At 41.8% G+C, this 16,981-nt stretch overlaps 1 protein-coding gene across 1 annotated transcript in view; it reads right to left on the minus strand.

Moving 5' to 3' along the window:
- xrcc4 (X-ray repair complementing defective repair in Chinese hamster cells 4) overlaps nt 1-16,981 on the minus strand; it is a 37,376-nt gene that overhangs the window by 2,817 nt on the left and 17,578 nt on the right. The window contains exons 4-7 of the mRNA XM_053339857.1: nt 15,610-15,776; nt 13,262-13,393; nt 11,373-11,524; nt 3,984-4,131 (exon numbers count right to left, since the gene is read on the minus strand). Coding sequence (XP_053195832.1) covers nt 3,984-4,131; nt 11,373-11,524; nt 13,262-13,393; nt 15,610-15,776 — 599 coding nt within the window. The remainder of the gene's footprint in view (nt 1-3,983; nt 4,132-11,372; nt 11,525-13,261; nt 13,394-15,609; nt 15,777-16,981) is intronic.

Here is a 16,981-nt window from a genome sequence, read left to right on the forward strand (position 1 = left end):
ATTTTCCCATTCATGGGTGGCAAGAAGAAGAGAGAGGGGGTGGGAGGAGGGAGGGAGTGTGTGTGTGTGTGTGTGTGTGTGTGTGTGTGTGGGGGGGGGGGGGGGGGTGTTAGGTAGGAATCTAACAAAAGAAGCTTTACATTAGAGAACAGAAGATTATATATTAATACAGGAAGTAGTAGTCTTCTTATATTTAAGGAATAATGAAGAATAAGTTCATGAGTTCATTAACAGTGTTAATAGTGATTCTATTAGAGCAGGGGTGTCAAACATGAGGCCCGTGGGCCAGAACCGGTCCGCCGAGGGGTGCAATCCAGCCCACTTTCCTTCCTGTGTTCTTTTCCTTCCTTCCATCTGTCCTTCCTACCTTCCTTATTTCCTTCCTTTCTTCTGTCCTTCCTACCTTCCCTATTTTCCTTCCTACCTTCGTTCTGTCCTTCCTTCCATCTGTCTTTACTACCTTTCTTCCCTCCATCCTTTTGCCTGACTTTCCTTCCTTCCCTTCTTATTTCCTTCCTTCCGTCTTTCCTTCCTTTCTTCCCTCCTTCCTTCTGCCTGTCCTTCCTTCCTTCCTTCCTTCTGTCCTCCCTTCCATCTGTATTTCCTACCTTTCTTCCTTCCATCCTTTTGCCCGTCTTTCCTTCTTTCCCTTCTTATTTCCTTCCTTTCCTCCCTTTCTTCCATCTGTCCTTCCTTCCTCCCTTTCTTCCATCTGTCCTCCCTTTCTTCCATCTGTCCTTCCTTCCTTCCTCCCTCCCTTCCTTCTGTCTTTCCTACCTTTCTTCCCTCCTTCCTTTTGCCTGTCTTTCTTTCCTTCCTTCCCTTCTTATTTCCTTCCCTCCCTTTCTTCCATCTGTCCTTCCTTCCTTCCTCCCCTCCCTTCCATCTGTCTTTCCTACCTTTCTTCCCTCCTTCCTTTTGCCTCTTTCCTTCTTATTTCCTTCATTCCTTCCCTCCCTCCCTTCCATCTATCTTTCCTTCCTTTCTTCCTTCTTTCCCTCCCTTTCTTCCATCTGTCCTTCCTTCCTTCCTCCCTCCCTTCCTTCTGTCTTTCCTACCTTTCTTCCCTCCTTCCTTTTGCCTGTCTTTCCTTCTTTCCCTTCTTCCTTCCCTCCCTTTCTTCCATCTGTCCTTCCTTCCTTCCTCCCTCCCTTCCATCTGTCTTTCCTACCTTTCTTCCCTCCTTCCTTTTGCCTGTCTTTCCTTCCTTCCCTTCTTATTTCTTTCATTCCTTCCTTCCTCCCTTCCTTCCATCTGTCCTTCCTTCCTTTCTTCCATCCTTTTGCCTGTCTTTCCTTCTTTCTCTTCTTATTTCTTTCATTCCTTCCTTCCTCCCTTCCTTCCATCTGTCCTTCCTACATTTCTTCCTTCCTTCCGCCTGTCTTTCCTTCTTTCCCTTCTTATTTCCTTCATTCCTTCCCTCCCTTTCTTCCATCTGTCCTCCCTCCCTCCCTTCCTTCCTTCCTTCCATCCGTCTTTACTACCTTTTTTCCCTTACATCATTTTGCCTCTTTCCTTCTTATTTCCTTCCTTCCTTCCATCTGTCCTTCCTACCTTTCTTCCTTCCTTCTCTCCCTTCCTTCCTCCCTCCCTTCCATCTGTATTTCCTACCTTTCTTCCCTCCTTCCTTTTGCCTGTCTTTCCTTCCTTCCCTTCTTATTTCCTTCCTTCCATCATACCTTCCTTCCTTCCATCTGTCTATCCTCCCTTTCTTCCCTCCTTCCTTTTGCCTGTCTTTCCTTCCTTCCCTTCTTTTTTCCTTCCTTCCTTCCTTCCTTCCCACCGTCCTTCCTTCCCTCCCTTTCTTCCATCTGTCCTTCCTTCCTTCCTTCCTCCCTCCTTTCCATCTGTATTTCCTACCTTTCTTCTCTCCTTCCTTTTGCCTGTCTTTCCTTCCTTCCCTTCTTATTTCCTTCCTTCCTTCCCTTCCTTTCTTCCATCTGTCCTTCCTTCCTTCCTCCCTCTCTTCCTTCTGTCTTTCCTACCTTTCTTCCCTCCTTCCTTTTGCCTGTCTTTCCTTCCTTCCCTCCCTTTCTTCCATCTGTCCTTCCTTCCTTACTTCCTCCCTTTCTTCCATCTGTCCTTCCTTCCTTACTTCCTCCCTTTCTTCCTTCCTTCCTTCCTCCCTTCCATCTGTCTTTCCTTCCTACCTGCCTTCTTTCCTTCCTTCCTTCCATCTGTATTTCCTACCTTTCTTCCCTCCTTCCTTTTGCCTGTCTTTCCTTCCCTCCCTTTCTTCCATCTGTCCTTCCTTCCTCCCTTTCTTCCTTCCATCCTTTTGCCTGTCTTTCCTTCCCTCCCTTCCCTCCCACCTTCCTTCCCTCCCTTTCTTCCATCTGTCCTTCCTTCCTTCCATCTGTCTTTCCTACCTTTCTTCCCTCCTTCCTTTTGCCTGTCTTTCTTTCCTTCCTTCCCTTCTTATTTCCTTAACAGACTGTATGTTCTCACCAGTAGCATCAGTCTCTATAAAACTACACAAAACACAAAACACCTAAAACTAACTAGAATATAAAGACATGAAGTTTCCTCTTTAACTTGGTTTTTCTGACGTGGAAGAAAAAAAAAAAGAATGACAAACGAAAAACGAGTTGAAACATCATCAGAAACGAGTTCGAATCAACCGTAAAAACAGCCAAGAATTAACAGCTGTCACAGATGTTGAAGAGCTCAAAAAGACAAACAGACTGTCTGAAATGAGTTCACTGCCAGAATAAACTCCACGGACTCTTCCAGGAGGCTGATAGAGAGCGTGCGAGTGTGTGACTGATGGATAAGCGGCACTAATGTGGGGTTTACGCACCGATTTAACGCTTTTTATTACAGTTTTATGAGAGAAAAACGTCGAGGATGAGGACTTTCTTCTTCTAGGATTAATAATATTTTAGAGGAATCGTTCCCAACATGTTTGAAAGTGTGCTGAATCTGTAAAAAGTCTCCCCCCCCCCCCCCCCCACAGAGAACAGCTGTTGGAAAAAAGGGGTGTGGGCTCATATTCAAGCCAATACGGTAATTACAAACGTGAGCCTTTTTCCAGGTGGAGTCCGTCATGTCTTCTCATTTTACTTGTTTCAGAGGAGGAGGAGGAGGAGGAGGAGGAGGAGGAGGAGCAGAAGAAGAAGAAGAAGAAGAAGAAGAAGAAGAAGAAGAAGAAGAAGAAGAAGAAGAAGACAGTAGGTGTAAGCTGGATGTATTTAACCCTCATGATGTCTTCAAGTCAAGGAGGGAAGGGAGGAAGAAGGAAGGAAGGGAAGAAGGAAGGAAAGAAGGGAGGAAAGTAGGGCGGAAGGAAGGAGGAAGGGAGGAAGAAGGAAGGGAGGAAGGAAAGTAGGGCAAAAGGAAGGAGGGAAGGGAGGGAGGAAGAAGGAAAGAAAGGAGGGAGGAAGGAAGGGAGGAAGAAGGAAGGAAGAAAGGGGATGGAGGAAGGAAAGAGAGAGGAAGGAAAGAAAAAGAGAAAGAGGGAAGCAGGACAGACGGATGGAAGGAAGGGAGGACGGAGGAAAGAAGGAAGGAAGGAGGGAGGGAGAAAGGAAAAGAGGAAGGGAGGAAGGAAGGAAAGAAGGAAGATGGGGGTGGAAAGAAAGAGAAGGAGGGAGGAAGTAAGGAAGGAGGAAGGACAGAAGGAAGAAAGAAAGGGGGATGGAGGAAGGAAAGAAGGAAAGGAGGAAAGAGAGAGGAAGGAAAGAAAGAGAGAAAGAAAGAAGGAGGAAGGACAGGCGGAAGGAAGGAAGGAAGGGAGGAAAGAAGGAACAGTCCTAACAGACGACGGGAAGCTGAGACAGATTGTGTGTTAGTGTGAATCTATTTTTGGTCGGAGGTGTCACACCCTGAGCTAAATGAAGGAGGGAGGAAGAAAAGAAGTAAAGAAATGTAAAGAATAAGAGCATGTTTAACATCTACACACAGCTCGCAGACAGGAAGTCGTTACGTAGGAGGAACCACTTCCAAATCACAACGGGACAGACGGAGGAGCAGACTCTTCTTACCTCTTCTTCTTCTGGGAGGTCTGTGGATGTGGACGCGTCGCCATGGAGGCTTCAGGCGCTCCGAGGTGACGGAAGCGGCGTTTACGGCAAGGCGCCACGTCTGTGATGTCACTCAGGCTGTCGTCCAATGGGCTCGGAGTAGAGGAGCCTGAGGAGAAAACATGAGTCGGTCATGAAAGTGTGAGTTACAGCTGGACGTGTGTGTGTGTGTGTGTGTGTTGGATGATATATTGTCTCAGAAATAATTGCGATAAGGGAGGGTGGAAGGAAGAAGGAAGGAAAGAAGGAAGGAAGGAAGAAGACGGAAGGAAGGGAGGATGGAAGGGAGGAAGAAGGAAGGAAGGAACGAATGAAGGAAGGAAAGGAGAAAGGAGGAAGGAAGGGAGGAAAAAGGAAGAAAGGGAGAAGGAAGGAAAGGAGGAAGAAAGGAAGGAAGGAAGGAAGGGAGGAAGAAAGAAGGAAGGGAGGAAGGGAGGAAGAAGGAAGGAAAGGAGGGAGGAAGGAAGGAAGGAAAATGTCAAATGGTGTAACCACAAAACAATAAATATTAAATATTTGATCACCTACAGTGGATTTAAGTGGACTTATACTAATAATTGCTGTAAATGTTTCCTGATCTCCATGGTTACCAGATGAAATGTAATATTTAGAACAATAGTATTCCATTAGCTTTATTTAATATAAAAGTTATAATGTAAGATCATGCCTAACTAGTTGATATGGTGTTAGGTAGGAAGGAAGGAAGGAAGGAAGGAAGGAAGGAAGGAAGGAAGGAAGGAAGGATGTAAGATCATGCCAAACTAGTTGATATGGTGTTAGGTAGGAAGGTAGGAAGGAAGGAAGGAAGGAAGGAAGGAAGGAAGATCATGCCAAACTAGTTGATATGGTGTTAGGTAGGAAGGTAGGAAGGAAGGAAGGAAGGAAGGAAGGAAGGAAGATCATGCCAAACTAGTTGATATGGTGTTAGGTAGGAAGGAAGGAAGGATGTAAGATCATGCCAAACTAGTTGATATGGTGTTAGGTAGGAAGGTAGGAAGGAAGGAAGGAAGGAAGGAAGAAAGGAAGGAAGGATGTAAGATAATGCCAAACTAGTTGATATGCTGTTAGGTAGGAAGGAAGGAAGGAAGGAAGGAAGGAAGGAAGGAAGGAAGGAAGGAAGGAAGGTGTTTTATTGACTAGTTACTGTTTTTAAGCAACGTTCAATTATTTGGTCCAAAGTTTTTATGGTTACACCACTTAGACATTTTTACCATAATCCTCTAATATATTCTCCTTCCTTCCTTCCTTCCTTCCTTCCTTCCTTCCTTCCTTCCTTCCTCCCTTCCTTCCTTCCTTCCTCCCTCCCTTCCTTCCAAAGTTTTTATGGTTACACCACTTAGACATTTTTACCATAATCCTCTAATATATTCTCTCTAAATGGATTAAAAGCAGAAATTTGATGCTGGGTCCACAAAAAAAAGAATGTGTGAAGTTATTCATACGTTTATTTTCACATTTTAACTCTTTACATTTAAACTAAACCACATGGAGACAGTAAAATAAGTCATTGACGTCTCTTGTGTGGAGACGTTACGACGGAGCGATGTCATTAACTGATTAAGAGTGTGGGTTGTACCAAGGAGCTGATTGGTTCCAGCATCCATGCATGCAGCTTAAAGACCGGCCTCTTCCAGCTTTCAACCAATCAACCAGACAGCATGAAGTCGTGACATTGTGTGTTGTTATTGGTGTAATGAGAGTCAGGTCAGGTTTGGTCGGGGTGGGTATATATCAGGGGTGTCAAACATGCGGCCCGTGGGCCAGAACCGGCCCGCCGAGGGGTGCGATACGGCCCACTTTCCTTCCTGTGTTCTTTTCCTTCCTTACATCTGTCCTTCCTACCTTCCTTATATCCTTTCTTTGTTCCTTCCTTCCTTCCTTCCTTCCTTCCTCCCTCCCTTTCTTCCTTCTGTCCTTCCTCCCTTTCTTCCTTCTGTCCTTCCTCCCTTTCTTCCTTCTGTCTTTCCTCCCTCCCTTCCTTCAGTCCTTCCTCCCTTCTTTCAATCCATCCTTCCTCCTTTTGCTTCCTTCTGTCCTTCCTCCCTTTCTTCCTTCTGTCCTTCCTCCCATCTGTCCTTCCTTCCTTCCTTCCTTCCTTCCTTCCCTTCTTATGTCCTTCCTTTCTTCCTTCCCTCCCTCCATCTTTTTAATGATCCGGCCCACATGAGATGAAATTGGTCAGTATGTGGCCCTTGAATGAAAATGAGTTTGACACCTCTGGTATATACCATCTTCTTGTTGGTCTTGTTTTCTGTCACATCAGGAAGTGACGTCAGTGATTAGTCTTTTGTTTGTTGTTTCTTGGGGAAGTGTAGCAGGGTTGAGTTTCAGTTCCTTTTGTTTGTTATTTTGCTTTACGCCCACCCTGAAGTCAAAATACAAGGGCTGAACATCGTTGGTGGGTTAGTAGTGGTGGTGGTGGTGGTGGTTGCACCAGGGTTTCCCCTAAACTGGGGACATTACCAGCTCAACTTTCAACACATTCCCCAAATATATAAAACTATGGACCAATGCACAAAGACTGAAACTCTACAGTAGGGGTGTGACGATACACTCAGCTCACGAGACGAGACGAGACACGATATTGGATTTATGAGACGAGATTTTAACAATAAGAAAACTTCAATGAGGAAATACAAGTCACAGCCTATCAGCGCATTGTTGCCATGGAGACCAAAACACACACGGTGAAGGACTGGAGTCACGCATCCACACCAGCGATAAAACGGATCATTCCGACTCACGCAAACACTCGTATTTAATAATAATAATATTTTAATAAGATTTTTCTTTTAAGATTTCAGCAGGGTCCGCAGATAGTTGTCCCGCGGTCCAGAGTCCGCCGTTTGAGGATCCCTGTTTTAGGGGGTTATTTTAAAATCACCTGTAGGTTTTACAGGCATTTTAGGGTTAATCAGAAAACCCCTTTTTTGGTTGTTGTCCTATTTCTCTAAGCAAACAGTCCAAAACCCCCCAAAAATATCTAATTGACTATAATGTGAGAGAATGAAAAGAGAACGTGGAAGAAAGGCTGCAACTAATGATTATTACCAATATTGATTTATTTCTTCCATTAACTGATCAGTCCTTTGATCTGAAACTAGAGAACAATGCAGATTGGTAAATTGCGACAGTATAAACGGGTGAACTTGCTTCCAGGTGTGCAGCAGAAGACTTTAAAAAACACACCAAACACTTGTGTCATTCTGTGTAACCAGTTTCAACAGCGTGTTACGTAACTCACAGCAGGAATGACTTTTTTTCCCTTTCTACTGTTTCAAGGCTGAGCGACGGCGGCCGGCATCCTGCCAACATCTGACTGTGCTTTCATCACCTCTGCTCCCGTCTGTCTCTAAACGTGAGGAAAGCAGGAACGAGTGTGTGGAACAACAGAGCAGTGAGCTGGCTCTAAACCTGCAAATCAGTCCCGCTCATCGGATCAACCAGCAGAAGACATGATGGTGGAAAGTATGGAAGTGTCCATTAAAATGATGTGTTCTTCCTTTTTCTTTTTTTTTTTTGCTGATATATTTCTCTCCGCTCGGTTTGGTGGCTGCTCTCCATCTCATCCTCCCTGTTTGAATGACTCAGCTGTCTAAAACCAGTCTGTAAAAGCTTTTCTGTTAAACTCAACAGAAAAGAGGACAAACATGTAAAACTTTAACAAAGCAGACTGAGAACACACACGCTGATAAAAGTTTTCTCTGCTGTTTGTGATTTCTTATTGAAACATTGGTTCGCTCTAATCAATATTTTTATATTCACAATTACTCAAAGGACAATTTTCTGCAGCTCCTCTCAGCTTTATGGAGCTTTATAGTTGAGTTTCAGTTCATTGTTTAACTGTCTGCTGCAACTTTACTGTTCTGGTTCATTCTCAGTGCTCTCATAGAGTAGTTTTCTAGAGTAAAAGCCACTGTTCGCCACCTGCTAACAGACCCAGTTAACTGCAGACTAGCTGGTGAACATAGTGGAGCATTTAGATATTTCCCTCAGGAGCTGGTGGAGAGTAAAAACAGAGCTAAAAGAGAGAGAATATTAGACTTTATATTCAGCAGATGGAATGGTAAATGGTAAATGGACTGTACTTATATGGCGCCTTTTTAGTCTTTACGACCACTCAAAGCCCTTTACATCCCATTCACCCATTCACACACATTCATACACTGATGGCAGGAGCTACCACGCAGGAGCCAACCTGCTAATCAGGGGGGATTTACCCATTCATTCTCATTCATACACCGTTTGCACAGCAACAGGAGCAAATATGGGGTGTTTTGCCCAAGGACTCATTGATATGTGGACTGGAGGAGCCGCCAATCTTCCAATTGGAGGACGACCGGTCTACGTCCTGAGCCACAGCCGCCCCGTGGACAGAAACGCGATGAACTAAGAATGTCTCCTTCCATATTCTGCTTTTTGTCAAAGATCCAAAACTTGAGGTGAACATATATAGAAAAGTCAGGGCTTTAACCTGCTCTGAAACGCTTTGTTAGCCACATTTTTTATCTCGCTGACAAGCTAACGTAAACTTGGGCCTCTTAAAGAGACAGGAGCTAAAACGGCCTGTTTCAGACAGAGGCTGAACTGAGCGGCTGCATAAAGGACCAGTAGAAGATAAATAAGGAGTTTTTAACTATAAGTCTTGTAAAGATATTCCAGTAGAGACACAGAATATTAATACACAGCTGGAGATGTAAAGAATATGTCCTCTATAAGATTGTGAACTGTTGGCTGGACAAAAAGAAGCAAATGAAAGACTGTCACTGTGAGCTTTAAGAAATGGTGAATGCCAGTTTGTCACTTGTTTTTTTTTACATTTCACAGACAAACTAAATATTCGACTCTTCACCAGAATGAGCTCAATTTGACATCATGAATATATTGTTTTGTTGTGTGGATGAAAACACCCCTCTCTCCGTAGTAGCAGTCTCTATACACAACACACAAAACACACTCATGGACACAAATATCGAAACCACAAATGTCCTAAAACTCACTTCTTTGCCCCCTCCTCCTCCTTCCCAATCCCCCTCTCTCTCTCTTTTCTTACTCTATCTGTTGGTCCTGACTGGCAGCACGTAGCCCTCTGAGTCATTGTCGTAGCAACAGAAACACACACAAATCCTGCAAGTTTCCCCCCTAATCAGATGGAGAGGGGAAGGACCGCAAGGGAAACGGGGACACCTACACCGCCCAAAAAGACCTTGACGCATCAAACCTGACCTGGCAGCATGTGGAGGATTTAAAGTGTGTGAGACAGTGGAAAAATCAGGGGTGTAAGCAACTGTGAGGAGGGTAAAAACTCCCCTAAAAAAACCCTTTTAGAGCCCAGTTTTCTTCCATGATAGGTAACTAATGTTCTACCTAAATCCACTCTCGAGTACACTCCATACATCCTGACTCCTGCTGATGGCACATCCATCACGTCCCGCCCATCTGGGAGCAGAAGTCGGGGAGGTTGATGGAGTGTAATGTCAACGTCGGAGCTGCTTATATTTAAAGGTGTTTCTGGGATGTCAAGTTAACGGAGGCCCCGCAACACCGGATTACATAATCTCTGAGTGATGTCATGGTTAGTCTCAGGGCATGAAAAACACACTCAGCTGCCATGACAACAGCTCCTGAACATACCACATGTCACTAAATATGAAACTCTTCATGTGACGATACTGCTCTGCTCTTAGAAACTTTTTTTTTTAAAGCATGTTGAATATTTGTGTCCGCGCCTCTCTCTCAGTGATGTCACAGCAGGTGTTTCCCATCAGGCCCGGAGGCACCTGCAACACTCATTTTCTGCATTACATGATTTAATGTTGACTTAACCGTTCCCACGCCAAAAAATTCAGTGCTTTCTGCAGGTGATCCATTAAAGCCCCCAAGTCTGAAAAATTCTCTCCATAACTGTCATTCTGTTAATTTATAGTAAAATGTAGACATGCTAATACAAAGACAAAGTAATAACCATGAAACTGAAGTTCCTGGGGAAGAAAAAAATCCCCTTTTGAGGAATTTTGACACTGTACTACAGATTATGTGGTATTTTAAGGAACTTCTAGCTTCAATTATACCATCAGCAGTGTGTGTGATGTTAGTGATTAGCAGCACTTTAATCAGAGGCTCAGTGGAGCGAGCTGCTGGAGTGTTTAGGTGAGACTGAAGAATGATAGATTAAAGGGAACACAGCATGCTTTTGGTAGTTTTCTGTCATTTATATCCTGTTATGATGTCTGGTGTTAAACATGGTCAAAGTTCCAACTAAAGCTGGGTAGCGTTTAAAAAATTATGATACCTAGTACCAATCCAAGTCCCCTTTTAAAGTGATACTGATACCAACTGAGTACTTCTTTAGATCATTCTTTACATCATTCTTTTCATCGTGGCATCTTGGCTGCTGAACTGCTAAACACGCTAACTCAAATTCACCACGACTTCACCACCACAGACGGGTCGTAGCTGCTGTGGCAGTGGACCCAATCACATGATGCATTAAATCGAAGAGAGTTTGCGTTAATTGGCCATGATCAAGTCCATACAAATAGTCATATCTTCTAGGTGCAAAAAGGATCGATTGCATGTATCGTTTGACAGCAGACGTTACAATACTACTTGGTATCAATTCATTCCGGTCGATACCTTAAAGTTATAGAGTACCGATACCCAGCGCTAGTTCCTACATATGTAAAAATGCTGCCTGAGTTGATGTTGGCTCACTGAACTGTACTGTAGCCCTGGTTGCTAAGGTGGTTGCTAAGTTGTTTCCATGGGGGCTTCAACCTGCTCTGAACGCTTCGTTAGCAATGACCATCCATTCCGGAATCTTTGTTGCTAAGCTGGTTGCTAAGGTGTTTCCACTCTCAAACCTCAGATGTGATTCAACTCCAACATGTACGGGTGTGATTCGAGAAGTTGAACATTTGGAGTAAAGAAGGAGAAAAAGAAGTGAAATCCTTAAAGAGACAGGAGCTAAAACGGCCTGTTTCAGTCAGAGGCTAAACTGAGCGGCTGCATAAAGGACCAGTAGAAGATAAATAAGGAGTTTTTAACTGGAAATCCTGCAAAGATATTCCAGTAGAGACCCAGAATATAAATATAGAACTGGAAATGTGCTGAATATTTGTGCTTTAAATGAGCGTAGCAGCAACCACCATGGCAAGAAATTGGCTCTAAAAACCATCAGTATGACGCATTCATCGCATCATCTCCTGCTTTTTTTTGAGGAGGAGCGCCAAGCGTGAAACATGTTGTAATCCAGATCCAAGAGTTTCCTCTGCTCTTCGTCATTTAGTGCTTGTATTCACGCACACTTTGGGAACATTAAATCCCCCCACACACTGATGGAGATCTTACCCCGAGTAGGTTGAGCGGGAGCTGGGTTAGTCTGCTCTTCCTCTGGCTCCTCGTCAGTACTCCCTCCATACTCATCCTCCTCAGCCGCCTCCTCCTGATCTGATGTTGGGTCCAATTTCTTTGACTTTCCCTTTTTCTTTCCCTCAGAACTCCTACAAAGAGTCAACACCGATTTAGACATGCAATAGTTTAAAAATTACATTCAACACACTTTAATATTTCACAACTTTTCACAACGAAGGTGACGAATGTAAAGATTGCAGAAATTAAGGGAAACGTGTCACTAAAACTATTGAGCAAGTTATTGAGCAAGGATTGGGGACTTGCTGAAAACGTAAAGTTATCTTAACAACCCGAGTGTTGTTTGAAACACCTCCAAACGTTTGAAGGTCAGCTGACATGTGAGCAGCTGGTTTGTCTGCTGAAGGTTAATCACTGTAATAAGAGAAGCTGTCAGGTGACGTGAAAGTGCTAAAAACTGTTGAAGTTCACAGTTTTTCAAGTCTTAAATCAACATTCAGGAGTCCAAAGTAACGCTAAGTGTGTTTTTTTTGCTGTAATGATTCCTCCTGTTCATACTGACCATTAGATCCTTCATAATGTTTATAATGGAAGTGATGGAGGACTAAACCCACAGTCCTCCTTCTGTGGAAACATGGATTTAAAAGTTGATCTGAAGAAAGAAAGAAAGAAAGAAAAAGGAAGAGAAAGAAAGAACAAGGAGGAGGAAGATGAAGAAAGAAAGAGAAGTGAAAAGAAAGAAAGAACGAGGATGAAGATGAAGGAAGAAGGAAAGAAAGAAAAACAGTCCTCCATCACGCAACTTTTATGTGTGTAACTTTTTATGTATTTTAAGTGATCATATTAACCCAAACTATCATCTGTCCCTCACACTAACCGTATAGTTTTTGTGCCGAAAACTAACCAGACTGAAAACAACAACATAAAACATAATTATGAGTCCGTCTGTGAAGCACGAAATATATTCCCAACTGATATACATTAGTTTGAAAGTGTCACGAAAAAAATGGAAAACCCTTGTCCTTGCTCACGTAACTATGGATTAAATTTCGTGACTATTTCATGAAGTACCGTGACACTGTTGGTGGATTTTGTCTTCCATCACTTGCCTTACTTTGTAGAACTTTATAATTTCAGTAATCATTTTAACCCAAACTATCATCTCTCCCCCACACTAACCTAATAGTTTTTGTGCCTAAAACTAACCAGACATAAAACTTAATTATGAGTCACGTCTGTGAAGCACAAAATATATTCCCCATTGAGATATATTAGTTTGAAAGTGTCACGAAAAAAATGGAAAATTCGTGTCCTTGCTCACGTAACTATGGATTAAATTTTGTGACTATTTCATCAACTACGGTGAAACTGTTGGTGGATACAGTCCTCCATCACTTTACATGAGTTACATTAGCAACTTTATCATTTAAGTAAACCTAATCGGACTTAAAACAACAACATAAAACATAATTATGAGTCCCGTCTGTGAAGCATGAAATATATTCTCAACTGATATACATTAGTTCGAAAGCTGTGCTAAGTGTCACGGGAAAAATGGAAAATTCCGTGTTCTTGCTCACGAAACTATGGATTAAATTTCGTGACTATTTCATCAACTACCGTGAAACTGTTGGTTGATTTAGTCCTCCATCACTTTACATTGAAGCACATTTGAAGGAGATCTTTTAATAGTCAGTATGACCATGAGGAATGATTACAGAGATGATTCACTGTTCATATAGACACCTGACACACACACTTTATCAACCAATACTTTGAGGGACTTAAACCACCTCATTTCATCGTTCATGTAATATTCACATTTCCTAAAACCGTGGAGCTAAAAGACAGAGACATGATTGGTGTACCTCGCCTCCTGCAGGTCTGTGACTGTCTCCTGTAGACTCCGAATTTTAGCTTTCTTCTCATTCAGGACCAGAACGAAGCGAGAGTAAAGCTCAGCCTCCAGAGTTTCTTTCCCAGCAGCGTAACGCTTCAGTCTGAAAACATACAGAAACACACACAAGTCTAAAAACAACAACCTCAGTGTGTCAGAGCTCTTCTATAATCCCGCCATGAATTCTTCTCCTTTAGCAACTTAAAACCTCGACTGCTAATCAGTGATGGATAACAGAGTGGAGAAGCTGACTGCAGAGCTATGAATCATCCACAGAGAGCAGCACAGGGCATCGACTTCAAAACAGCTCCTTTCTTTATTAAAAACAGATTTATTACTTCAAATATGATATTTATTATGTTGCTTAATTTTAGTGGCAGCAAAGATAAATCTGGTTATGTTTAAAATGTTTCTTATTGTTGGAAAACCACTTTTGCAATTTATCATCTGTCATAAATACACGCCTACTTTTTTTTGTTACATTTTTTAAACATAATATATTGTTTTTGTTGGATTTTATTTGACTTGCAATTACTATTATTACTTCTTATTTATTACTTAATATTTCAACAGACACAATAACTTACAGAAATATGTCATTTATAAAAATCAGACCAAATCATTCAATCAATATGACAGCGTGAAGAAAAAATAATGAAAAGTTTTAAATAAATAAAAAATAATAAAAAAATTGTTCCTATTGACATCAAGTAAATAAAAAGTTGTTTTTTAAATGTGTGTTAAATAGAGCTGTAATGATTTGCTGATTAACCCATCCAAAGAAAATTAATCTGTAACTATTGCGATAATTTAATATTTTAAGCAAAGATGTAAAAGATTTGCTGGTTAAAGTGTAAAGGAGCATTTTTTATTATTTTAAGACATTTTAAATACAAAACAATGAATCATTAATCAAGGAAATAACTGGCAATAATCATTAGTTGCAGCCAGCGTGTGAATTACTTGTCTTTGGTTTTCTGTTTGTGAACTATATATCATCTCAAATTGAGGGATGAATAAAGTATTTAGAAGTGAAGTGAGGTGGACTGTGAGGAGTCTAGTGGTCGGTGAATCACGGAGGCCCCTCTGACTAACATGAACGCCTTTGACATCGTCCATCGCTCAGAGTGAAGTGTTGCAGGCGTTGTTGAGTAATAACTGCTTTTTAACAGGAACCAAAACTTATGATTTTAACGTCAGTGTGTAGCAGTGAAAGGTTCAAACTGTCTTCACTAACAACTAAACTGCATCTTAGGATCAGTTTAATCACGTTTTTCTTGATTTCTTAAAAAATTACAACAAAGGGAAAAAAAGTTTACACTCAACAGGCTAAGGCATCAGAAAAGGTTAATTTGATATAAAGTACCAGCTGTAAATCCCAATTTATTGTCATTATTATGTTTTAAAACTACTTTATGTATCTCTAGGTTAAAATAAATAGGATATTTGAGGATGTCTCTTTGTGCTTGAAGAAAAAATTAAGAAAACAGGCATTTCTCTGAACATGTATAGACAAACAGATGAATTAATAATGACAATAATCATTCATTACAGCTTTAAAAAGAAAAAATAACAATAAGAAGGAAAAAACTCAGGAGGATAAAGTATTAGAAAAAGGTTAATTTGATATAGATTACCAGCTGTAAATCCAAATTTAATGTCATTAATATGTTGAAAAATGACTTCACTTGTCCTAATGTTAAAATAAACAGTTTGTGCTCGAAGAAAAATGAAGAAAACAGGCATTTTCCCACTAGTTTCTAACCATTTATAGACAAAAAGATACATTCATTGCAGCCTTAAATAGTATTAAGTTGGAGTTTTTGTGTGTTTTTTTTAGCTCTGGGTTTGGTCTCCACCATCTCCAGAAAAGAGAAAGAAAACATCTGGTACATGAGGTTAATGAGAGCAGTAATACTGACACTAAAAGAAGCAGTAATACTGGGAATGACTGCAGAGCTGCTAATAAATCTGTTCAAACATGTAAACATCTGATCCATTGATTAGTCTTGGGTGTGTTTTATTATTTTACATATAAATCCACATTAGTATTAAAGAGATGCCGTTCCAGTTCCCAGCATAGTTAGTCATGATGTCTGTATAGCCGGATCATTCCTGTTTACTTTCATCCAGCTGTAAATACGACTATTTGCACAATTTCCCAGAAAAAGAACTGATTTAATTCATTGACTTTTGCCGATGTGGAAATCATCCTTCAACACTGGCTGGTTTTCAGAGACTTGTGTGTGTGTGTGTGTGTGTGTGTGTGTGTGTGTGTGTGTGTGTGTGTGTGTGTGTGTGTGTGTGTGTGTGTTTTACTCTGCGGTGATGCGTTGCTGTTCTCGTCTCAGTCTTTGGTTCTCCTCGTCCAGCGCCTGGTTATGGCGCTCCAGAGTATTTCCCCTCTCCAGACTGTGAGTCAGTAACCCTCGCACTGCCTCCGCCGGCTCCGGGACAACGTTCAGAGAAACAGATCCCAACCTGAACTGTGAGACGGGAAAGAGACAAATCACAGCTTGTTGTTAGCATTTTGGAACCTTTGAAACTCCATTTTTTTGCTCAATTTTGACTTTGTTTATTTGAACCAGCACCTCCCAAGTCTCGAAGCCGCTGATGGCCACCAGCTGCTCCAACTGACTCCCATTCAAAAAGTCAATCATTGATTTTAATGAGTCATTCTGGTCTCAGTCTCTATATTCAGGCCCTGTAATAAATGTTCTGCTGCTCATTTTTGGAAACTGTCGCTCCGTTAATAAGATCTGATGACTTCTCTTGGCTTTGATTGACAGCTATGATTGACGGTCGGCTCCGAGACTCGCATTGAATCAGACTATTATCACGATGTTTCACTAAGTTTAATGTTGCTTCATTATGATATCTGCCATATTAGCATAATTAGGCTAATGTCTGAGGTAGCGATGTGTTTCCTGAGCGTGAAAGGAAACATCCCACACTACTTATACTAGATAAGATCAATATTGGATGTAATTAAACATTGAGGGTTTGAAGAACTGGAGTACTATGATCGAGTCCTTTCATGTCTCACTTACATCATTTGAGCTCTTTCCTCCCTTCCTTCTTTCCTTCCTTCCTCCCTCCTTCTTTCCTCCCTCCCTCCTACCTTCCTTCCCCCTTCCTTTCCTCCCTCCCTCCCTCCTACTTTCCTCCGTCCTTCCTTCCTCTTTTCCTCCCTCCCTCCTTCCCTCATTCCTTCTTTCTTCCATCCTTCCCTCCTTTCTTCTTTCCTTTCCTACCTTCCATTCTCCCTTCCACCTTTCCTACCTTCCATCCTTCTTTCCTTTCTTCCTTTCCTACCTTCCTTCTTCCTCCCTTCCTTCCTTGACTCGAGGACAACAGGAGGGTTAAAGGTGGTGTAGAGTGTTTGGCATAAAATTCCACATTAAAGGGATGAAGTTCCTGATGCATGTCAGACATAATGTCTGTTGCAGGATGATAGTTTCTGTGTTTACTTCAGTTCAGATTCAGAGATAAATGTTTAAAATGATTCCTTCAAAAATCTGGTTTATTCAGAAAGCTGTAGAAAGCTCAGCAGCTTCCTTAAATCTCTTAAACATGACTCACAGAATCACAATGCCCCGATAATCTTCCTTTAAATCCTGCAACCTTCTTCATTTTTCACTTCTTCACTGTCACTTAGCAACCTCTGCCACCTACTAAACAAAGATTTGCT

This window comes from Scomber japonicus, chromosome 19 (genome assembly GCF_027409825.1).
Source record: "Scomber japonicus isolate fScoJap1 chromosome 19, fScoJap1.pri, whole genome shotgun sequence".
In the NCBI taxonomy this organism is placed as follows: domain Eukaryota; kingdom Metazoa; phylum Chordata; class Actinopteri; order Scombriformes; family Scombridae; genus Scomber; species Scomber japonicus.